At 34.5% G+C, this 26,289-nt stretch overlaps 1 protein-coding gene across 1 annotated transcript in view; it reads left to right on the forward strand.

The window, feature by feature from the left end:
* LOC111049777 overlaps positions 1–26,289 on the forward strand; it is a 100,248-nt gene that overhangs the window by 65,270 nt on the left and 8,689 nt on the right. The window contains 7 exon segments of the mRNA XM_039438433.1: positions 4,759–4,869; positions 8,496–8,717; positions 16,330–16,618; positions 17,787–17,941; positions 21,383–21,612; positions 22,499–22,741; positions 24,188–24,325. Of these exon segments, the coding sequence (XP_039294367.1) occupies positions 4,759–4,869; positions 8,496–8,717; positions 16,330–16,618; positions 17,787–17,941; positions 21,383–21,612; positions 22,499–22,741; positions 24,188–24,325 (1,388 nt within the window).

Here is a 26,289-nt window from a genome sequence, read left to right on the forward strand (position 1 = left end):
TAAATCTTTAGAAAATGGTCTGCATGGGCAAAAAATGCCTGTGCGCAAACCAGAGTTGCATATTATAAGTTTGTTAGAAAGAAAGGAAACACTAATTTTGCTGCATTTTTCTCAGTGCATTTACTAATTCAGTTTAAGTTAAACCAGCTTAGCGTTAAGTTGGTAATAGAATATCATCGTTTATAATATAAAAGTCATCGTTTACAATAGGAAGGCTGATTTTTACAGGAAATTTGTTATTTGTTTACAAAACATCAGTAAATTGAGGTTATGTAGCTACTATTTCCTCGTTCAAAATCCACAGAGCTGTAATCTGTACAGTAATAAAAGTGAAAAGCGTTCAAGAAATTCTTCAAAAAATGATAAAATGCTATATTACTATCAGAAACAAACTTATATTTAGTTGGCACCAAAAAATATATTCTAGAATGTAAGATAAAAACCTTATTTGGTTATGAAAATCTACTTAAATCTACTACGGTCTTCCTCGTTTATTAGAAATCTCTCAAAAGCAAAATATCTCAGTTATTAAATAAATAATTTTATTCATGGAGGCAACAGGTAAAAACCCATTTTGCCTCCTTCACACATTACAATCATACACTATACAATCCAAAAATGTATTTTAAGAATTAAGTATGAAGAAATGTTAAAAAACAAGAAATGGAATGTAATGTGTTATGTGTTATTAAAAACATGTTTTCTAATCAAAGACCACTGATAAAAAATGTCTTATTTTCTATCAAGTGGTTTATTTAATCAAATACTAAATTGACACTTGCTTTACTCAAGCAAAACCGTTAAAAAAATTCGGTATCATCCCAAAAATTTAAATGATTCGTTTTTCGCCCAATTTTTCTGAGTTCCAAAATTTCTTCGCAGTCATCTTCATCAATCGCATTAAAAACTTCTATCAATTCCTCCATTATAATTATTTTTACATTCAAATAATGACTCATTTCAACTCAAATAATTGTTATTGTCTACAGAAGCATTAAAAACAACTGTCGAAAAATGATTCATTATTAGTTGTTTCCCCATCAAATCTTACAGATGTCGAGTTAATCCAAATTAATTGGTTTAAACCTCCTGTTTTGGAGGTTTAAACTTTCCCAGAGTTTAAACTCAATACAGAGTTTAAACTGATACTGCGCAAACGGAATTTTAGTTTAAACCAAAAAAATCCAGATTTCGTTTAAGCTTGAGCTTAAACTTACACTGTGCAAACGGCCCTTAGATTGTATATTTATAACGTTATGGTCCAACAAAGGCCAACGTTGGCAAAATAGCTCAAAAACCGCGTACTGTCTGTTCATTTTCCAGTTTTCAGCTATTACTGCCAAATCCAGTAATCGGACAGAAAAAATTTCTCTTGCCTTTTTTTTAGTTTATAAAATTTTTAATAAAATGAGATCATTCGGAACTCTCTATCTCCAATGAGTACTTTTAGTTGTTGATCAACAATATCTCCTGATTGTTACCATTTTAGATGTATAATTCAAAATCCCTCTTGACGTATTTTTGTGCTCTACGATCTGAGATCAGGTAGAGCGCTCTATCTCATATAAATTTCCAGGTACACCTGAAAACAATGCTCCTTGTATTATGAAAAACACCTGATTTTCAGCTTCAACCATCATCACCAAATACATTGTCCTCACATTGAAATTTCGCACAATGACATGAGTTCATGAGATTATGTTCTATGAAATTGGTTGAAGCTGAAAATTAGGTATTTTTCACAATACAAGGAGCTTTGTTTTCAGGTGTACCTGGAAGTTTATATGAGATAGAACGCTCTACCTGATCTCAGATTGTAGAGCACAAAAATACGCCCAGAGGGATTTTGAATCATACATCTAAATGGTAACAATCGGAAGATATTGTTGATCAAAAACTAAAATTCATCAAAATTGATTTTTTTTTCTTTAAATTTTACTCATTTTTGGAAAATCATAATTCAGTACTCATTGGAGATAGAGAGTTCCGAATGATCTCATTTTATTTAAAAATTATATAATCCAATGAAACGGCGAGTGCAAATTTTTCTGGCCGATTACTGGATTCGGCAGAAATAAGCTGAAAACTGGAAAATGAACCGAAAGTACGAGGTTTTTGGGCCACCCTGTATCTAGCACAAGGAAATTTCGCATGAAGAAATTGGCTCTGAACTTCTCTCATGTATCCAAATGATATATTGAAAAATTAGAACTACTATATAAATTGCAAGCACATCCCCTTTTTTAAGGTACCCCAATTTCTAAATTTCTATACATTTCAAGGTCCAATGAGTACAAAAAAGTGGTTTTTGGGTATTGGTCTGTATGTGTGTGTGTGTGTGTGTGTGTGTGTGTGTGTGTGTGTGTGTGTATATGAGTGTATGTGCGTCTGTGTACACGATATCTCATCTCCCAATTAACGGAATGACTTGAAATTTGGAACTTAAGGTCCTTACAATATAAGGACCCGACACGAACAATTTCGATCTAATGCAATTCAAGATGGCGGCTAAAATGGCGAAAATGTTGTCAAAAACAGGGTTTTTCGCGATTTTCTCGAAAACGGCTCCAACGATTTTGATCAACTTTATACCTAAAATAGTCATTGATAAGCTCTATTAACTGCCACAAGTCACTTAACTGTAAAAATTCCAGGACCTCCGCCCCATCTATGCAAAGTTTGATTTTAGATTCCAAAATTATCAGGCTTCAGATACAATTAAAACAAAAAATTCCAAGTGGAAAAGATTAAGCATGGAAATCTCTACAATTTATGTTCAATAACATTTTCACCTAAAATTCAAAATAAGCTCGAAATTCGAGAAAATGTTATTATTTCAATTGCAAACTGTTGGCTACTGTTGATTCTATTAAATCATTCACTATGAGCAGACTTCACTTTGAATAGTAGACTTGAGATGTACACTAGCGTCAGGTGATAAATTTTCATAACGGCAAGGAAAGTTGTGTGAGTGCGCCACACCAGATTTTTTTATGTCTATATTGACTGGACTATACCTAACCTGAAAAAATATCTAAAAACATCGGCTGCAAGATTCAGTAATATTTATATGTCATGAAATATACTGGAATAACTTGAATCACAGCTATCTAATCTAGAAGGCGTTGGTAAAAGAGAATCGGCAACTCCGTAGTCTTATCATTTCCACTGACTTTATAACGTTAATCTCACAGGCAGTAGCTCCTAATAAGAGTATATTAATAATTTATATACTAGTGGGACGTAATGTATTCCCTAGTTTCAAATTATCACTGTGATGTCGACAATTATTTGTTGAGAGCGTACAAGTGACATTGTTTTAAGTGTAAAGGGGATGAACCATGCTTTTTCACATGACGTGACGTCATGGCATTCACGGGGGGTGACATGCCGTGTCACACACACAAACTGACAAAGAATTGAGCCTAAAGTCAAAAGTAGGAACTCGCTGCGCTAGTTTAATAGAGGAGTTTGATGGGGAAAGGGCATTAGAACTTCAGGCCCTTTTTCCATCAGTGCGTAATGGATTCACCGCCATTTTCTATATATGTCTACAAATTTTCATTTTTTTTTCATTGGCGCTACAGTCCGATGTGGACCTTGGCCTCCTGCACAATTCGCCTCCAATCGTCTCTCCTCTCCGCCACATTCTCCCATCCTCTGATGCCCAAAACACGCAAATCGGCACTCACATCCTCCAGCCATCTCCTCCTGGGCCTTCCTCTTCTACGCGTACCAATCATTTTACTTTTTAACAACTTATGCGGTAGTCTGCAGTGCTCCATTCTCTGGACATGCCCCAACCATCTCAAGCGTTGCGCCTTTATAACTCGTACAATATCTTCTGGTCCCATGAAATTGGCAATCTCTTCATTATTTCTGATACGCCACCCATATTCTGTCCTGACTGGTCCCATGATACGCCTTACAATTTTTCTCTCAAAAACACGCAATGCTTGCTCTTCTCTAGTAGTCAGCGTCCACGTCTCAGCACCATAGGTGGCCACTGGTCTGATCAGTGTTTTGTAGAGCCGCAGCTTAGACATGCGTGATAAGAGCTTTGACTGCATTAGTTTCATGTGGACAAAGTACGCCTTGTTTGCAGCTAAAATCCTGCTTTCCACGTCCGCTCGTACCTTGCTCTCACTATTGAGAAGCGAACCCAAGTACTTGAACTGCCTCACATTTTGAAGCCAAACTCCTCCCCCACATTCCAGATCACCAACATGTCTTCTTCTCTCGTTTGCTGACATCATAAGATATTTAGATTTTTCTATATTAATCTCAAGACCCAACTTCTTACCTTCATTTTTTAGAGTTTGGAGCATGTCAACCACACCAGCTTTGCTTCTTGATATAAGCACCACATCATCTGCGTACGCATATGCTTGCTTGGACTTAGTTACAATACTGCCACTTGTCTGCAATGCTTTAAGAATAACATCAAGTGCCAGGTTGAAAGTTTCATACCTCTATGTTTTTTCTGAACGATGCGAGGGTGATTTTAAGAATACAGTGTCAAGAGTTTGAGCGTGAATAGGTTCATCTTTGACGGTGTTTTTCTCAAAACATGGTTTCTGCACATGAGCCCTTCTTTCATCAAACTCCTCTTCATTGTGCCATCATAGATAGTTGATCAGCAATTAATTGACATTTTAATGGGGTCTTGAAGATAATTTATTAAATAGTTGATCTGTTATTGTAGCTGTTTATGTAATACTTTACAGTTTATTTGATGAGTGTGTTTGCTTGTTGCAGATTTCCAGCACATGATAACTGTGACAACCGACCAGAAGTGTCGCAACCCGGCGAGCAACGCCTCCTCCCCGCCCGGCTCCCCCTCCATCCCGCGGCTGCGTGCCATCGCGCGTAAGTTCAACATCACCCAACCCAACAAGCAAACCAACTTAGATCACAACTAGTGGCCCACTCACATAGTCTACACAGAGAGAGGAAAACCAAACCAGACTTGACAGTATTGGAGAACCATAGAGAAACAATAGCATAAGTAGATATCCCATGGTATAGGGCGTTTATGTTCCCAATTTCACTGTTAACTCAAACCGATAGTCCACGTAGTTCTTTTTCGTGGAGCTATGTGACGCTGGTAGTCTCTCATACTTGGTAGAGAGTTAGTGGGAAGGATATTTTTGAATATTCTTTCCGAAGAATGGACATTGATATGTCCAAAGCTCCGCCAATTTATGTAGATGCATAACAATTTTATCTATAGTTATCACAAATTGCTTTTTTCATATCATATACAGTTCAATAATATTTTTTTTAGTCTATATTATGTAAATTCATCTATAACTTTGCTGTATTGTAAGCTATTGTATATGAGTGTATAAGCCAGTATATATTGTAATCTACATAAATAAAGTACTCAATCAATCAATACTGTGCCGTTATTACACTCAAACAGTAATATTTGCAGTAGCAGAAGTCTTCCGGGTGAATTACAGCATTTAATTTGGATTTTCGTTTAATAATAATAAGTAATAATAGACCATAGTCGTCAGTGATCGGTTTGAATTGATAAAAACTCGGCTGGGAATTTGGAACATAAACGACCTATACAATGGGATATCTTTCATGCTATCTTTTCTCTATTGTAGATCTCATTTCTACATGATAGACAACCCCTAAATATTCCCACTAATATTTTGCATATTTTCGGTGGATGATTATTATCTGACCATTCAGGCAGAAAGATAATACCACTTGCTGTTATGGGTTCATACATTGAAATAAAAATTTGACTTGAATCTATTTAAGTCCAATTTATTTGAATTTATTTATTTGCCACGAAGGCAAGAGACAACTTCAACAAATTTAAAACAATATTTGACTATAATTATAATTTTCATAATACTTTTACTCCCCGACGAAGATTTTATTTTCTATTTATTTTTTTTTCTATAGGCTATATATATTTTTTTACTTAATTGACATAATATAGCCTATGTTTAGGAACTATTTATATAAAAAATTGTGAAAGGGGGAGTTTCTGGATGAGAGTACATTTTAAAAGTGTATTGGGTTGAGCTTGGTTGCTTTTCTATCCAAATCATTTGTGATTGTATGAATCTTTCAAGTACAATAAAGGAAAAGTTCTTAAGTTTCAAAATTGAGTTCATAACTTTCAAGTTCACAGTTTCCTCTCTCCAAAAGTACTACGTCCAGTATACATTTTGATTGTAGACTAATTTATCATCACTGTTTTACTCGATAAATGAATGCAGCACTAAAAAAATTAGTCAGTGAGTTGTTCAGCATGTCTTTTTGCAATTCGGTAAATTTTGCAGTTTTGTAACAATATTGAGTTATTTGAAATCAATTAGCTATTTTGTATGCATTTTGTGAATGATATTTCGCTACTTTGATTCCAGTTACAAATTGGAATCACTGTTTCTATTTTGGTTTCATTTGATGTATTGTCTCTAAAATTGATATTATGTATTCTCAAATTATTACTATATTTTTATCTCAGTTTTCTGATCATTCAATAACGTCTGTCTATTCTTTGAATAAGATTGTTACATAAACGATAAATAATTAAATGGTATATGAATTTATAAAAATTGAAATAAATTTCAAGTTAGTAAATGAATTTTTCAGATATATCAACATATTTTTCATGCTCGATAGTCTTCATTAAAAAATAATATGAAAACTGAAAACTTATTGAGATGTTTTAAATAAAAGTAAAAATGAAACAAAAATATAAAGTTAATCAAAAGCATATAACTTTTCCAACACAGATTTTCTATTCTATGTAGATTCACACTCCCCATTATTACAAACAGTGTAGTGAAAATTTTCGGTACTATGTGTATTTAATGAAAAAATATATCAATTAATTACAATAAGAATCGAAGATTGCCGAATTTACAATGAAAATTTAAATTCAATGCTATTGCGAATTATATATGACTATAGCATTCGTAGGAAGGGTATAATGTATTCATTAAAACTATAATCTCCATCCATTTTTCTTGATTATTTCCAGAACTGTTCACGAATATAATCTTTCACTATTTTTTTCTCTCTCTCTCTCCACTATTTCAAATCAGCCCTAGAAAAATTTGAGACAAAATCAGGAAATTGAAGAAGTTTTGGGCAATAGCTTGTTTTTTCCGACTATTGTATTGTTTGATCTATCCAATAAATAAATAAACCATAGTAGTAGAACTATTATCATTTTATGATTATGTGTTTTCATTTTTTTTCATAAGTCAATAAAAAATGTATGCCCTGTTGAATGAGAAAATATTTTAGAAATTTATATTCTAATATTCAGCAAAGTAATAATACCGAGTCATTCAAAAAGGACTTTACAACTTTGAAAATTCATATAAATCTTATTAAACAAGGTATAGAGCTGGTTTCGGTGTTGTTTTAAAGGAAAACTCTCCAAGTTTTTTTACCTTAAAATAAAAATTTTCTATATGACTTCCGTTGGTTATCCTGCAGACATCCCATCTATAGTCGATTTCTTCCCAGATTCGCACTAGCATTTCAGGTGTAACTTGCTCAACAGCAGCGCAAATCCTTACTCTAAGTTCAGGTAGAGAGGCTGGCAAAGGAGGTACATACACCATATCTTTTATGAAACCCCCACAAGAAAAAATCCAGCGGTGTTAGTCCGGGAAACGAGGGGGCCATGCAATTGGCGCATTACGGCCAATCCACTGATTTGGTAATCATTAAGAAAATTCCGGACGTCAGTCAGATAGTGTGGTGGTGCGCCATCTTGCATAAAGAAAACATTTCGTTCTCGGTCATCCTCATCGATCTGTGGTATCAACAATTTTTGCAACATATCAAGGTACCTATGCTGTTTTTCAAACCAAAGCACACAGCTAGCACGCTCGGGTCCAGTGAAGGCAGCCATCTTTGACGTAACTGCCGCTAGCACTTGTGCGGCGCGACCAGGCACTAGCGGACTACGCGAGTCGAAACTTGGAGTGTTTTCCTTTAAAACAACACCAAAACCAGTTCTGTACCTTGTTTAATAAGATTTATAGGAATTTTCAAAGTTGTAAAGTACTTTTTGAATCAACCGGTATTATTAGTTTGTACTTTCTCATGCAATAGGCCCCATCTTTTATAAATCGATCAATTTTCACATTTTTCTGTAATATCGTTTTATTATCTTCTTGCTGTTTTTTCTGTCTACTATCGCAAAATTGGTGTAGTTATCTTTTTTCGTTATTGCTACTCTTAAATAGAAATAAAAAACAAAAATCCAAGTATGCTTTTTTTAAATTGTTAATTGGTACTTGGGTTTTTATTTTTTAATTCTTTGGTGTAGTTACTTTACAACCGTGCGTGTTGTTGTAGACCTATTACAAGTATCTCTAGCTATCATGTCATACTTTGCTTTTGTGTTTGTCTTGTGTGTGTGTTTGTGTGCTGTTGCTGTATCATCATATCATCACTTTTATTACAACTATTGTTTTGCTGGGGGGTTTTCTTCAACAACTATACAGTTCCGGCCGACGGAGTTAAGGGCAAGACTTGGGGCCCCAGCACCTGTCACCAGCGAGAGCGGGGCCAGATCTTCGGTGCGAGGGGGGCAGGGGGCGGCTCTGGTGGAGCTGGGGGCGGGGCTAGAGGGGCTGGGGTTGCTGGGGGCGGGGCGAGGGGCGGGGCGAAGCGGTGGAGCAAGAGCGCGCCCAATCTGGAGAAGCCGCTCAAGTTGGCGCAGTTAGGTGAGGATGATGACTACGAACTACTTGTGTGATGGACTATTAACTCACTCGCCTTTGCTTGTCATCCTCTTCCTTCTTCTTCTCGTCCTTCTTTTTCTCATACTTCTCCTTTTTCACCTCTGTTTTCTTCTTCTCAAATTCCTCTTGCTTTTTGTGAGAAATTCCTCAATATGACCACTACAAACTACGTGTGTGATTGATTAACTCACTCACTTTAACTTTTCCTTCTTATTTTCTCTTTTCGTCTTCTTCTTCTTCTTCTTCTCCAACTTCTGCATTTTGTAAGTAATTCCTCAATATGATCACTACAAACTACGAGTGTGATTGATTAACTCACTCACTTTTGCTTTTCCTTCTTATTTTCCTCCTTCTTTTTCCTTTTCGTCTTCTTCTTCTTCTTCTCCAACTTCTGCTTCTTGTAAGCAATTCCTCACTTTGACCACCACCAACTACAGTACTTGTGTGATGGATTTTCTCTTTTTCTTCTTCTTCATCATCATATTCTTCTACTCTCTTTCTTCATTCTTCTCTTCACCTCTGTTTTCTTCTACTCCAATTTCTCAATTCCTCAATATGACCACTACAAAATACGCGTGTGATTGATTAGATCACTTGCCTTTGCTCTTCCTTCTTCTTTTCCTCCTCCTTCTCCTCCTCCTTCTCCTCCTCCTCCTCCTTATCCTCTTCCTCCTCCTTCTTCTTATTTTTCCTTTTCGTCTTCTTCTTCTTCAACTTCTGCTTTTTTGAGTAATTCCTCACTTTGACCACCACCAACTACAGTACTAGTGTGATGGATTTTTCTCTTATCCCTCTTCTTTTAATAAAGGCAGCGATTCAATTCAATTCTTCTTCTTCTTCTTTTGATTCCTGTGGGTTATTTCCAAAAAAAAACCTCTAACCTTTTCTTCCTCTCATTTTCTGCTTCTCTTTCTTATCCTAATTCTCCAATTCCTTGCACGACTCTCTTCTCTTTCTCCTTCTTGTTCTTGTTCTTCTCCTTCTTCATCTTCTTCTTCATTCTTCTTCTCTTCATCCTTCCAACTGCTTCTCCTTCAGAGTCTTCTTCTAGTGAGTAATTCCTTATAAACTCCTACCATTTGCTTATTATCATTCTCCTTATTCTGTCTCCTCATTCTATTCTTTCTCTTTATCTTATCCTTCTGTTGTTTCTCCTTCTACCTCTTTTTAAAAGCTTCTCTTTACTAGAAACTTACTAACATCTGCTTCTCCTTCTTCTAGGTAAGAAGAAGGAGAGCTTAAGAGCTTCTCTTCACTAGAAACTTACTAACATCTCCTTCTCCGTCTCTTTCCCCTCTAATTACTTACTTACTCCTCTTCACTAGAAACTTACCAACATCTGCTTCTCCTTCTCCTCATTCTTCTCATTTCTTTCTATTTCTTCTCTCTCTTTTCCTCCCGCACAGTCGTCTTCCCCATCTTTTTATCAGAATTGATGTTACACCCCTATAATAACGTATTGTAATATTTTCCATCCCCGTTATGATGTATTGAAAACTTTCAACCCCTTTTTTTGCATTTTGTATGTGACTTATATAAATTTAGACCCCTTTTTTAGTTGATAACCAGCCAATTCAAAGGCATTTTAAAGGCAGCAATTTAATTCCGGATAAACAAACAATTGTTTAGTATATTCTATAACTAAATAACTATTCTATTCTATAATAACCATGTATTTATACATGTATTATTTATGTATACATTATTATTCCTAAACAAACCATTGTTCAGTTGATAACCAGCCAATTCAAAGGCATTTTAAAGGCAGTAATTCAATTCAATTCCAGATACTTTGAACCACAATTTTTCAATTTTTGTTATCAACCGATAAAACTGTGTAAGTCATTTTAAATTCATAGTCAGCCAATAAAAATTGTTGACATAATTGATTTTCGATTGTCGTCAATAAATAGATATTTTATTTCCAAGTGAATCATTAAACGATTTAATTTCTCATCTTTCTATCGTAGAAGAAAATTTGAAAGGATTCTATATTACTTTTTCAATTTTGTCTCCCTTTGATGCCTCTTTAATATCCTAACTGAGCAAATAAAGTGAACCCTGGTGATGGATTTCAAGGCTAAATTAAATTAGTTACACCAAATTATAGTTATTGGTGGTGATGGAGGGTTTTTGGTGAAAGTAAAAGATTAAAAAAATATTTTATTATATTAATTCTCTTTCAAAAATGATTTGTTAGTTCTTAAACTTTTATTCGCTGTTTTTAAAGTGAATACAGTCTACAGTCGACTTCTCCCTTGATCACATTATTTGAACTGAGCTTGATATTTAATTTGCGCACCAAATTTTCTCTGTCACGTGTTCAAATAAAAATAATAGGTTTAACACAAAAATCAATTTCTCAACGAAATAGGATGGACCTCTGTATCTAAAATATTTTTTGAGTTATTAAAAAAGATGAATACAATAAAATATTGCCTACAATAAATTCAATTTTGTTAATCACATTAAAATATTATAAAAATTAGGATAGAAAATGATCATGCTATTGTTGATTAATATGCATAAATTGAGCTATGCTTATTATTTATTATTGTAAAAATTTGAAAACTATTGTAGGCTATTCCTTATTGGTGTTCCGTTTTGAACAAATTTCAATTTCATAAATTTTTGTTCTTGAATGTTATGTGACTTATCGAAATAATATTAAAAGATGCCTACAGCCTAACCATAGCTTTCAAGAATTTTTCGATTTTTTGTTTTGGTATTAACGTTTTTTAGTTTTATGTTATATTTATTTTGATGCTTATCAATTTCAGTCTAGATTGATTGTTATTTTTGCTTCAGTTCTTTGAATATTGTAAAATATTTACTTGTATTACTACTCAGCTCTTCAGTAAATTCAAATCTTATTTCTAGATTATTGGTGCTTTCCATAGAAATTATGTTTATAAGACTAGAGTCTGTATCATAGATTTAAATTGTATTTTTTATGTTATTTCGTTCTCTATATTTTCAATTTATTCAGTAAATTGTTAATCAAAAGCAACTATTTTATTATGGTTGAATAAAAAAATTATATTTCTATTTCAAAACTGCCTGCAAAGCTATTAATGTGCAATATTTCCATTTTATGAATTCACAGATTTGCAAATAATGTGTGAAAAATATTAATAAGCTATAAATTTATTATTAATTTACATTTTATTGCAACAAATAATAATGTCCCAATAGCAATGGGTTTGAAAATATTCTAGTAAAATATCCAATATTCCTTAGAGTTGAAATTTGACATGAAAAATTGATAAAAACCTTGGCAGTGGAAGAGCTTTTTATATATAATAGTTTGATTTTCCAAAATTGGTAGCTTTAAGATCAACCGAAAATTCATAAGTTATATAGATTTAGAGACTTCTTTTTTTGAATTTTTGGATCACCATTTAAATATTATTACATTCGAAGTTTATATTCTTTGATCAAAATTAATGCTTATCCTTATAACTTATGCATGGTTTATTTTCAACAATGAAGAATAACGAATACAGAAATGTTACTGTTCCGAAACAGTTGCTTTCTTAAAAAAGCTTAGTCGAGGACAAGGATTTTCAGTTTTAGGATTTATTTGTTTGAACTACTGGATATTTGCAAACCCACTTTTTAATAAGTATTATATTTTAATACTATAGACATCATGTACAAAAAATTTCATTTTAATTTAAAAAATAACATTCAGTTTGCTCTGAAAACAAAATAACTTTAAAGCTTTTAAGGTGCTGGTTTTAACAAATTTTCAATTTATAACATTCTAATTATATGATTTATTTTAATGTACTTTTTATTTTGAATTAAATAAATTTATATTTGGTTTGATTGCTTTTTTCTTGTTTGTTCTTTCACATTTTTGCTTATTTTTGGTGTGTTCAATTTGTAGTAGCAGTTGATTTAAATAATTTGGTAGTGAATACAATTTCAAATTTTCACACAAAATGCATGTTTGCACTGTTTTATCAGATGCATTTTTGAAGATTTTTAGTCTTCATTTTCAGTATTCTAGTTTAGTTTTGTTGATGGTAGCATTTTTCATCCATATCGTGAAATGAATATTAATTTAATTAAGTAAAACGTGAACGTGAATTGGCCAAAGAAACAATATTGATAATACTACAATATTATTTCATGCTTTCTTTTAAATGTACAGTAATGAGTATTCATATCTACAGTATTGTCATAGAGAAACATAGTGTTGGATTGATAGTCGAATATTCTTGAATTTTTTGGCATAGAACTATACAGAAAGCTTCTTGTGTTCTGAGAGACCATTAAGGCATACACGCATATAGCTACAGACAGACGGAGAAACTAATGTCTGTCTGCTGCTGTGTGCGTCTGCCTTTATGTTTAAGGTAAGTTTTAAAATCAAAGTCATTCGTCATTGATGATACATTTCAAGGTAAACAAGTAATAATTAATTTATTATTGAGAGTAATTGGAGTCGTTATCTGGCATACCAAGTTTGGTGTCAGTCAATTGATAGGATGCATTCAACAGTTGATTCTTGTCTTGATTTCGAGACAAATTTACAGAAATTCCAATATTCAGTTTGAAACTGTTGCTGTTGAATGTACTCAAACTCGTTAAAATTTCAGGAGGTAACAAGTAAGTTATTGAAGCTTTTGAAGCTGGACAGCATAATTCGATTCCAAATATTTGAAAAAAATACTGAAAAAGAATTATTTTAAAATTCTAAATTACGAGTACCGGTAATTCAGTTTAGGAACATTTCTACTGTACTTGATAAAGTATTACAATCTTCCATTAGATCAAATCTAGAATTGGAGTCGAACCAATAACTTATTTAAATATCATTGAGCATTCTACTAGGTAAGTATCGTATATGGAAATTGAAATTTGTAAATAAAATTCTAATATCTATGCAGAAAGAATTAATGAGTAGCTAGTAAAAATTAAATTTAATTAGGCTCTGAGGCTACTTCAAGATTTAATATACTGCAATTCAGAAGAAATAATTCAGTTTAAAAAATCAAAGAGACTGAAAATAAAAATAATATTAAAACTGAGAGTTTATTAATGATAAAGCAGACACTGTGTGAGTTTTTGTGGGAAATTGAAGATATTTTTAGTAAAACAGGAGGTCTTTCGATTTTGGGATTGATATAATATCTTTTCACTTTATTTTTGTTAAATTACAACCGAGAAGTTGATAGCTGAAAGATCAAGTACTATTTGGCTAATTACTTAATGTTATGCATCTTTAAAATAAATATATTTTTAGGTTGACTTTAAAAATGGTTAATACTTCTTTAGAATGTCAGCTATTTGGTTTTTGAAGCCTTGGAATTGTTTATCTAATCATTTTAAAATGATTTCTTATCGAATTCAAGGCCTTCAAAAATAGTTACAAACCAAGTAAATTGTACAGTTTATTGTTATATAACAGAAGATAATCAATACAAAAATAGAAGATAGCAGAAACTAAAGTAGTATTACCAAGAACCACGAGAAAATACAATCCAGCCCACACGAATCCACTTGTGGTGAGCTGGAGGTAGTCATACGAAAGTAGATAACATGGCAGAACGTAATTGGAATTAATGTAATTGAAAAATCTTCAATACCCAACTAGAAATAGCAAGTTCTGATAATTCAGATTTCGAGAACCTCTCAATACAATACGGTATTCTTCAACTTTTTGTTGTGAAATTGATGTGGTGGATAAAAACAGTTTGAAATTTCTTGTCACAACCACAGATTTATTGAAACATTTTAAGAAACTGGTTTCGTTTTGTTACACATCAAGGCGGATTCATACATATCAGTAACTGAGTCAGTGAACGGTAAAGTGAAAATATAATTTCAGTGATATATAATGAATAGCAATTCTTAACAACTAATTGATTGATTTGTTCGTGTTGTGTTTTTCGGTTGATATTGTTGTTAGTTTTTATAATGACTGACTGTCAAAAGTTTTTGAAAAGTGTACATGCAAAGAATAATTGATTAAATAGTACTGTACCTAGTGAAGTCAAGTCATCGAGTCAATATCAATATAGTTAATGAATATACTGTAGAAACAAACTAATTAAGTGTTAACTTAACAAACTAATAAGGTCTTTCGACCTTATAGCACCAATCTATATTGGTAATAGATTTAACTTGTTTTATTTTTTACATTTGAAGTTACTGTTTAATTAAAGTTAAAATTAAAATTATTTTCTATATTAAAGAAAAGTAAAATTTATAAGTTGTTCAAGAAATGATTTTGATTATCTTGTATTTCTTAAGGCTTTCTAGATAGGAACTCTTTCCCCACACACGGATTTATAGTCTAAGTGGGGAAATATATTTCCTTGATTTGTTTTTGTAAAACTATTATTGTTATTGGTTATTTTGTATAAGTAATATGTTTATAATTTTTTTGTGGAAATAAAAAAATTGAATTGAGTATCTATAGTGAGGTGCACGTTATAATGGCAGTATTTGATTAACATTGGTGTTGTTATCCTTGTCTATCATCCTTGTACCATCTTCGTATCATCTTTGTATCATCCTACTATAGTGAGGTACATGCTATAATGGCAGTATCTGATTAACATTGGTGCTGCTATCCTTGTTTATCATTCAACAATGGACTTAGCGCTATCCTTTTCTAGCTCCGCAACGTTGCCAGATCTTACTTCAACAATGTAGAAATATAATTAGTTGAAATATTTAATCTCAAATATGAAAATTCATTATTAAATTATTGAAAAATATTTTTTCTTGACAAATTAAATATAATTGATTATTTTAAACAGTTGATATCACATAGTGATGATAAATTGGTATCAGCTTTCCTCTATAGAAGGCAGTGGCAAGGCAGAGAATCGGTAACGCTGTTCTTCTATCTTTCTCCACTGTCATTATATAACGTGGACCTCACTATATAACTGTTGCTAAGGCAAAATGTCAGGTAGACATTGCACTGCAAGTTCCATTAGAAATTATGGGAATAATATTCTCATTGAAACGAATACAATCACCGATACTGATATGTGGAAATCCGCTCAAAATGTATAAATTCAGGGCTAATTATTTTTATTTATAGAATAGAATTATTCTGCAGTACCCTTTTTTGAAATTAATAAAAAAGTAGATTGAAAATACAAATTATAACAACTATTTTCAGTGATCCACATCATCTTCGGGTTTTAGAAAATAAATTTTAAAAAAATGGCCTTCATGGAACTGGTAGTCTTCTGTATTGATTCAAAATCAATTTGGTGTAAAGCTGCGTACAGACCTATGCGCCACGAACACGCGCATTCCTCTTTTCATCAGCTGATGAAAATCAGCTTATTATAAATTATCTTTATTTCAATGTATATGTACAAATACAGGTATAATTAAATGATGAAGAGCGAAATGCGGTCTCAAGTATGTGCGAAGCTTTAGGTGTTGAACGTTTGTTTATTCAAATGAAGTTTTCCTTCAACCTTTTATTGACTTCAATTTATTCAACAATTATTTTGTTTAGCCTAATATTTATGACGATACATTTTGTTGAATGTCTTATGTCAATAAAGAAATTTCTATTTCTTCCCAACTTTTTCCTAACCTCGCAATTTATTTGCAGACTTCAGCGGCGGTTCACCGTCGGTGCTAAGTGGCGCAGGCGGCGGAGGGGACATGGCTGCCCCCGGGGACTGGGGCGCCGCCTCTGGGGTGCTCGACGCTTGCCCGATTCCGACGTTGGCCACTCTGTTCAATGGCTCGATACACGAGGGCGGCAAAGGCAAGACCAAACTGTCGCTGGTCGAGATGGTGCTCTACAATATGGCGGCCATGTTGGCCGGGTTTGCCGCCGGTTATGATGTGCGGCTGTCAAACGTTTCGCCCATTCATCCCCGATTGTATCCTGATAGGTAAGTGAACAGATGATGATAATAATTGAACTAGCGTTAGCGAGTTCTCACTTTTGACTCACTGAAGGCCCTTAAAAGAGGCAATTATTCAATTAAATTCAAGGCCACAGTCGTTGTCCGTCTATTTGTATGTTCTACAATAACTTTAGAAAGAATGTATCAATCAGCTTCAAATTTTGAACACGTATTCTTCAATCCTTTTTACAGGTCAAGTTCGTTAGACAACAAAATTAACTCACTCCTTTGTCCTTTCTCAGGATATAACAAATAATATTGAAAGTGCATAAGAAAAATTTGTTATGATTTATCATTTAGTCAGCTGAAGAATTCATTGCATGCAATTACTACAGTTTCTCCACTCAGTCATTCATAACATCAGCTGAGGCTATTTGTGATCTATCGCGCAGATAGTACTCCATGCGCTGGCACATGATTTCAGCTGGTTAAATTAATATACGACATAATTACTACTTGTAGTACATGAAGCACAAAAGTAATGTTCTCAACACCAATATTATTGTTAACTCTCACCATTCATCACAAGCTGATACGGGTTGAGATATCAATTTGCGGTTTTCGTCATTAATTTTATCTTGGAGCTCTGTATTGAAATCATGTATTACATGACCACCTTCTCATTTAAAAAAAATGGATTTGGATTCAAATGAGGGTCAAAGATGTTGAAGAGCACAGAGTAATATTTGAAGAGCATTTTTTTCATTTCAAATAGGATCCTCAATGAAACCTACTGTAAAATTATTCTTGTAAGAGAAATATTTAGCGGTTTTCATAATTTTCATCAACTCTGTATAATTAAAAGTTGCGGGTTTCAAAGATTACAATAAACCAGTTCTTGAGTGAGCTCTTCAACCTAGGGAGTCACTAGTATTTTATTATTTTATTGCTCGATTCTATCCTGATAGGTAAGCGAACTTTTATACTTTGATATTTTTCTTCGATGAAGAGAAGAGGTGGGAAACAATTCGCAAAAACAACTATCCTATTTTTTAGATTAATTTTTCTATTGTCAATAGAATCAATCTTATTCTAGTAAAGGTTTAGCTTTTAGCATTGAATAATTAGGATTAGAAAAATACTATCTATGTTTTTCCATGCTTTCAATTCTACAATTACTTTTAGTATTTAAAAACGATTGATATTTTAACAGGTTAGAAGAAGACAGCAGGGGCGTGGAGGAGAGGAGATGGTTTGGAGTAGGAGGAGGAGGAGGTGGTGGAGGGGAAGGTGGCTCAGGGGTGTTGAGTCGAAAGCAGCCACCTCAGGCCTATCTCAATCAAGATTATGAGTTCTCTTCAACGTCAGGTGATTAAAACAAAATAATTAAATTAATTTAATGAAGGGAATTATGCTATTATTCTAACGAAAATAATATGCAAATCAATCAAGATTATGAGTTCTCTTCAACGTCAGGTGATTAAAACAAAATAATTAAATTAATTTAATGAAGGGAATTATGCTATTATTCTAACGAAAATAATATGCAATTCAAGAAAACTTGAATTTAAGTTAACTAGAATAATGTAAACCCCTCTTGAAGTGAAAAATCCGAGCGGTGAAGTGATGAGTAAAACCATAGAAAAAATAGCAATCTTCTTTATTTATTCAATCATTCAAAATTATACAACTTACAGAAAAGTACCACAGGCTAACTTACGACCAAAACGGTTCCAATTTCAATTTATACAACAGTCCAAATGTAGCTAGGTTATGTGTCACTTCAAAATTCTTCAATTACACACTCAATTTACAATCCATATACACAAAAATCATTTTTAAATTTAAAAATACCTCTAAATTGAATTAAATTAATTATAAATAATTGGAAAATTCCAAACTTTGAAAAAAACTATAAAATTTGGGACCGAAAAGATAAACACACTATTCAGAACTTATCACAGATATCTTTTCACTTTAGATATGCTATCTTTTCTCTATGGTCTGATGTTGTAAATATTTTAACATGTTGTAATCTCTCATTCATTTTGTAACACTCTGTATAATGTAGTATTATAATTTATTTTGACTCTTCAGAATGACATAATTAGTCGAAGCTGTTATGTTTTGATAGAAGAAAAGGGGATACTATATAGTGAGAATCACGTTTAAATGTCAGTTTTAAGTCATATCTTTGATTATCTTTCATTTTGTACGGAAATAATGAGAAAATAATATTTCAACTTTGTTATATCATAGAAGAAAGATAGCTTAAGAAGATTATAGGGCGTTCCAATATACAATGTCAACTCAAGCCAATAGTTCACGTAGTTCTTTTTTGTGAAGCTATGTGACACTGGTAGTCTTTCATACTGTGGCGTCCTCACACTCTCACCCCAACAAAACAGTACTAATAGACAGTAGTCGATAGTAATTGGTTTGAGTTAACAAAAAATTGGATTCAAATTCGGGTCTTTTTTTAGTAATGCTCATTCGATTATTTTGATATAGAGTTTGCTGAGATGATGATCTGTGTATCTGAGCTTCTACATGAGAATTCTATGAGGCATCATTGAATTAGACGGTCCATTTGAGTACAGAAAAGAAAATCTATTATTAGTCTTAATGGCATCAATATCTTTTTTCCGTTTCTAGGCTCAACGGTGTTCTCAGGTGAGATGAAATCGTTATCCTCTGCAGTATATTTTTCTATGTCACGTGAGCCAATTTGTTGTGTTTGAATCAATAAAATTCTAATATCGCATTTTTATCTTTCAACTAATTGATCAAACTTGACTTGGTGGCCTCAAGTTACACCACTTACACCATGCTATGACTTATCTTCTTATTCTATCTTTTCTCTGTGGTTATAGTCTTGTTCCACGTGGAAACACAGTGTCTAGGCTGTAGTATCAAAGTTAAAAAGTGTATCGTCATGGAGTTATACAACATCAATAATATAGAGTGTTTGAAAAAGTACTCCCTAGTTTTAGGTATAAATATAATGTGTAAATTGATGAAAAACAACATCAAGTACTTACAATGAAAGAGAGAACCTTCAAGTTTTGTTTGAAATCAGTACACTTCAACATGGGATCCATTATTTTGTTGCCCTGCACAAGTCGAGACGATATTCAAGTTCTCGCCATGTATTCACCAACATATCAGGTGTAACTGTCCCAACCGCCGTGACGATTCTCTCCCGTAAATGGTTTATGTCTCGGATTTTTCCACTGTACAAAACATTTTTTTCGCCACACTGCACAGAAAGCAGCTGTTTTCCAGTCCCTACGTAGATCTGAAAGACCTTGTTTGCAGACTACGTCAGAAAAGGGTTTCTTTTCCGGTCTAGCCCAGAAAGTTGTCTCTTTCCAGCCGCTCATGGAAGTAGTTAATAAGTCATCTGCTAGATCGGGCGAGTGTCCACTTTCATCATCAGTGCTGAAGTCGCCATGATTTCAGTTCCAGTTTCGAATCAAACTAATTCGCTTCGCAACCAGTTTTATTCAATTATTTATTGTTGATTAGTGCATTCCGAATTTTCAAAAATGCTTGAAGATGACTGTGGTATTCCAAGTGAAATTTTAAAAGAATCTGAAATCCTGACTGCAAATCTTCGACCACTAAAATCAAGAGATAGGTACGATAGCTTAACGAGTATTCTTTATTTTGTATTATTTATTTATTTTGTCAGCAATACCTGTAGTGTGGCGAAAAATATCGTTCGCACCACGGGCAAAAATGTTTTTCCAGCTCTCAATCTTTTCTAGTCCTCGGCCTACGGCCTCGGACTTGAAAACCGATTTCGAGCTGGAAGAATATCATTTTCTGCTCTAGGTGCGAAATATACTATTATGTGTCCCCACAAGAAAAAGTCCAGAGGGGTCAAGTCCGGGCTCCGTGGTGGCCGAGCAATTGGGCCAGCTCTACTTATCCACCATCCCGGAAAGCGAGTGTCTCGAGCCGCGCGTACATGGTTATTGCGAAGTCTATAAAAAGTTCTTATAAATACAGGTCATGACACAATCCCGTGATGCATTGCAAAATCGCCATTCTATGGGGTTCTAGTTCACCAATTTTCAAGCTTATCAGCTGTTATCATTATAGATTGAACAACATGTTGTGTTATTTTGTTATATTGTTCAAGGAATATTGTTTGGCTTTGAATTGTAAAATAAATTCTTCTGACAGAATAATAAAATTTAGATTCCAACTAGGAATTGAATTGTTGATTTTTAGATTTAATTTATTGGGAACTTCAAACTGTTTTTTGAGGTTAGCCTTTCGTCCCAATGCCTTATGAATCATAACAAGTTACAAGAATAAGAACAATTTTTAATAATAAAAAATGAATTATTGAACCATTTATTATTGAAATCTTATTATTAAAAATCTAAAACCTGAATTTACATATTATCTGAACCAGAATATAGTTTTTAAAAATCATAATTATTAATGATTTTGTTATGAGCAGATTGGATTTTCAAATGTACCGCCATAAAGACCCCACATAATGGCCGCTCCATCAGGAACACGAGTGTCATGACCTGTATTTATAGACCTTGGGTTATTGTAATGAGGAGGGGCACCATCTTGTTGGTGGGTCTGCAACTGCAGGGGGACCAAACTTAGACAGTTGCTGAATCAAACACCACAAACTAGAATAGTGTATATATCACTTTTTACAGATTCTATGACACACTAAAACTAGGGAGCTCTTTTTCAAACACTCTGTATTTTGTTTCAATTATTTGAGTAGCTTTAAAAAGAAAAATGAGTATTGAAATGATGGTATTTTGTTATTTGTAGGCTATATGCACAACACATACCACGGTCCGGCGAGGCACTACCGACCGCTGCTCAACCAGTTGACCTTGACCGCATCAGCTGATGGCGGAGAGGGTGCCTCGGCCGCAGCAAAGCAGCCGTTGCGGTTCACCGACTCGCCGCAACACTATGCGGCAAAGGGTGCGGGACTCGTGCCCACGCCGTCGCCCCGCCGCAAGTCAAGTACGGCCAGCATTGAAGCTAACAACGAGGTGGGTTTGTTTGTGATCAGAATGATTTATGATTTAGAAGAAATTAGGAACAATTTCCTTCTTAAAAATATAGTTAGAAAGCTAGTCTACTTGGAATTGTCGGTTAGGATGATAAAGATATGTGCAGGCAGCAGAAGAATAAGAAGAAAAGGAAGAGAAGAATTAGAAGTGAAAGGGGAAGGATAAGGAGATGAAGAAGAAGAAGAAGGCGGTGAGGAAGAGGAGGAAAATAATAATAAGAAGAAGGTGTTACTGTCCCTGATGTAACCTTAGACCAGTTATAGAATAGACACGCTGGGAAGTCTAGCCTCTGAAGCCAACATCTACTGCAATATCTTCAAATCGTGACGTCATCATCGGATAGAAAACTTTCAGATTGTGTCTATTTCAGAAGGATGTAAATTATTATTCATTAAAATGGTAAACTCCAGCTGCGCTCCCGCTGAAATAGACACAATCTGCTATGGAAAACAATGTAAACAAACTCTACAGAAAAGTTTTTTATCTGATGCTGACGTCACGATTTGGAGATATGGCAGTAGATGTTGGCTTCATCGACTTTCAGTATGAATATACAATAGGCCGTGTCTATTCTATAACTGGTCTAAGGATGTAACTGATTGTAGCGTGTCCTTAGATGAGATGTTTAATGACGCCCGAGTCCTCCCATTCATAGCTTCTACCTATTCTTATTGTTATCCCAAACAATGGATTGCTCACTGGACTACTTTTCCCATCATCGCTCATTGGAAATCGCTCATTGGCTAACATTATTGTATTTTTTTCTTTTGAATATCTTTAAACATAATTGTGTATTGTTTTTTCTTCATTTTTTTTATTGTGTTTGTAAGAAATAAATTTATTCATTTAATTATTGAATTTTCAGTCATCATACCCACCCCCACCAGCGCCGAGCGGCGGTATGCTGGAGCTGCGATTGGGGGCCGGAACCGGAAGTGGATACCCGTCACCGGAACTGGGTCGCCGGGAAGGGGTTTCCGCATCCGGTTTCTACCGCAGCAGCAGCGTCGGTGCACCCAGCAACGACTATTACCATCATCATCATCACCACCATCATCATCATCATCAGAACAGCACCAGGAGTCAGCAGGACTATTATAATCAACAGGTAATTATCTCTTATCACTCCATCCCCTATAACTTTTCATCTCCTTATGGGATATGGCTTAAGGCACGGAGTAAGAGACAATGGGCCTTATGAATAAAGTTGAGCATTTGCTTATACTTCTAAAATATGGAGCATATGCTTCATTTTCTATGAATAAACGTGAGCAAAACCTTTTGCACATGCTCATAAAAATATAGTTTGAGCATTTGCTCAAAAGTAAAAGATTATGCTCAAAATTGTACGAGTAAACTAGAGCATTTGCTCTACTTTTGAAGCAAATGCTTCAAAAAAGGGGAGTTTATTCTGGAGCAGCTTTTCACCTTTTGATCATAATACACCTTTTGACCTTTTTTAAATGGAATGTAGTATGTTTCAATGTTACTTATGTATGCCAATGTAATTTTAATGTATGATTTACATAATAACTTGCCGTGTGAATTATCTTTTATAAAGTTTTTGACTGTAAATCTTCCTGACGTTATTCAACTGTATGGAAATTTTCTGTATTATTGTTGAATAAAATGAATATTCTATTCTATTCTATTCATATTAAAATGGCTCATCTAATTCGTGTGAGTAAGAGGAAACTCTGCCAGATAAGATCACAACCAATAGTTGAGAACTATAAAACTCTTTTTAGATTCAACCATGATATAATATCACCTTATTCCCAAAAGAATAAATACAAAAGATAACTATCCGATATAAAGATAGCCATCACAGAATAGGCATTAAAGAAGATGAGAGTTTAGGCGATTATAAGAAGGCTATTGAGATTATAAGATTATGCTGAAAATTATTATAGAGATAACATTCTTCCACGCAATTATTTCAAAATTCAAAACTCAACGAACTCTATTCATAAATAGAAAACAGAGCAGACGACCAAAAACAAGCGGTGTCTATACTTGCATATTTAGCGCTTACGTGAGCTATAGAAACAAAGTAAGGCCACAAAGGCGATTTAGCTGATGAAAAATCTTTAAAATACTTGAGCATTTGCTCCAGAGTTCAGGAGCATAAGGTAAGAGTATAAGGTAAAGCTTATTCATATAAAAATGAGCAAATGCTTATGCTTCTACCTAATGCTCATGAGCAAAACCTTATGCTCCATGCTCATCCTCATGAGCATATGCTCTGGTTTTATTCATATGGCCCATTATTCCCTTATTCCGTGCTTATGGCAAGTTGCCCAGGAGTTGGGTCTTGAACAGATTTATTTAGTTATAGATGTATTATCTATTGACAAATCTACACTCAGCTATGGTATATAAAATATATTCTGCACTCTATTGCAAAGGCAACGTCCTAATTAATGTTAATCATTTTCAATTCTATGCTTAAAATTATACACGACTAGTTTTGACATCTATGTCATTCTCAAGTGTACTTTTTCAAATGTTCTTTATATAATTTATAATCTGACTAAAGTCGACTTTATCCCAGCAGCAACCGCCGTCAGAATACTCGACGCCCAGCGGCCACTACTCGGCTGATCGGCTTTTTGCAGCGGCGTCTGACGAGCCCTACCAGCCCTACGCTTACGACAACCCTAGCAGCAGTATAGGCACAGCCTCCACTACTGTAAGTATCACTTTTTTGTTCTCAATTTTTGTTTTATTCTTTGGTTGTTTCATAAATAGAAAATATGTCATGAAAACACAAAATGAAATTGTCAACGACTTTTTTATTAATAAAAGTGGTTGACAATTTCACTTTGTGTTTTCATAATGGAAAAGTACCACTACATCACACACAATACAACTGTTAAGAGAATATGTCACTTTTTACTTTCCTTGCCCTATTACCATAGGTAAGGAAAGTATTGCTTTCCCAAAAAAATTAAGGTACCCTTATTTCAAGTTTTCTATGCGTTTCAAGGTCCCCTGAGTCCAAAACATGATTTTTGGGGTTGGTCTGTGTGTGTGGTGTGTGTGTGTGTGGTGTGTGTGTGTGTGGTGTGTGTGTGTGTGTGTGTGTGTGGTGTGTGTGTGTGTGTGTGTGTGTGTGTGTGTGTGTGTGTGTGTGGTGTGTGGTGTGTGTGTGTGTGGTGGTGTGTGTGTGGTGTGTGTGTGTGTGTGTGTGTGGTGTGTGTGTGTGTGTGTGGGTGTGTGTGTGTGTGTGTGTGTGTGGTGTGTTGTGTGTGTGTGTGTGTGTTGTGTGTGTGGTGTGTGTGTGTGTGTGTGTGTGTGTGGTGTGTGTGTGTGTGTGTGTGTGTGTGTGTGTGTGTGTGTGTGTGTGTGGTGTGTGTGTGTGTGTGTGTGTGTGTGTGTGTGTGTGTGTGTGTGTGGTGGTGTGTGTGTGTGTGTGTGTGGTGTGTGTGTGTGTTGTGTGTGTTGTGTGGTGTGTGTGTGTGTGTGTGGTGTGGTGTGTGTGGTGTGTGTGTGTGTGTGTGTGTGTGTGTGTGTGTGTGTGTGTGTGTGTGTGTGTGTGTGTGTTGTGTGTGTGTGTGTGTGTGGTGTTGTGTGTGGTGTGTGTGGTGTGTGTGTGTGTGTGTGTGTGGGTGTGTGTGTGTGTGTGTGTGTGTGTGTGTGTGTGTGTGTGTGTGTGTGTGTGGTGTGTGTGTGTGTGGTGTGTGTGGTGTGTGTGTGTGTGTGTGTGTGTGTGTGGTGTGTGTGTGTGTGTGGTGTGTGTGTGTGTGGTGTGTGAACACGATAACTCCATTCCTAATTAACCGATTGATTTGAAATTTTAAACTTAAGGTCCTTATACGGCTCCAACGATTTTCTTCAAATTTATACCATGGATAGCTATTTATAAGCCCTATCAAATGACATGAGTCACATTTCTGGGAAAATTTCAGGAGCTCTGTAATATTCTTGAGAAAAATGGCGGATAATGAGTAAACAACAATGTTTTTCACAGTTTTCTCGAAAACGGCCTAACGATTTTTGTCAAATTTATACCATGGATAGCTATTTATAAGCCCTATCAACTGACATGAGTCTCATTTCTGGGAAAATTGCAGGAGCTCCGTGATATTCTTGAGAAAAATGGCGGATAATTACTAAAAAACCATGTTTTTTACGATTTTCTCAAAAATGACTTGACCGATTTTTTTCAAATTCTTACCCTGTATAGTTATTTAGTTATTTATCAGCTCTATAAACTGGCATGAGTCTTTTCCCTGGGAAACTATTGGGGGTTCCACCTCATCCTTCAGAAATGGACTGTGTGACTGTGTAGCCTCCTTCTCGTGCATGAGGTAGGTAGGTGAGCAGTTAATAAAGAAAAAATCTGGTGTGGCGCACTCACACAACTTTCCTTGCCGCTATGAAAATTGATCACCTGACGCTAGTGTTCCCGCGCATCTCAAGTTTACTATTCAAAGATTTGAGCCAGCTGGTGACAGGGCAATAACGCTGGAGACACACATGAGGTCTGCTATCTCTTCATAGTGAATGATTTAATAGAATCAACAATAATTTGCAATTGAATAATCACATTTTCTCGAATTTAAAGCTTATTTTCAATTTTAGGTGAAAATGTTACTGAACATTAATTGTAGAGATTTTCATGCTCAATCTACTCCACTTGATTTTTTTCGT

The sequence above is a fragment of the Nilaparvata lugens genome, chromosome 11, assembly GCF_014356525.2.
Source record: "Nilaparvata lugens isolate BPH chromosome 11, ASM1435652v1, whole genome shotgun sequence".
NCBI lineage: Eukaryota > Metazoa > Arthropoda > Insecta > Hemiptera > Delphacidae > Nilaparvata > Nilaparvata lugens.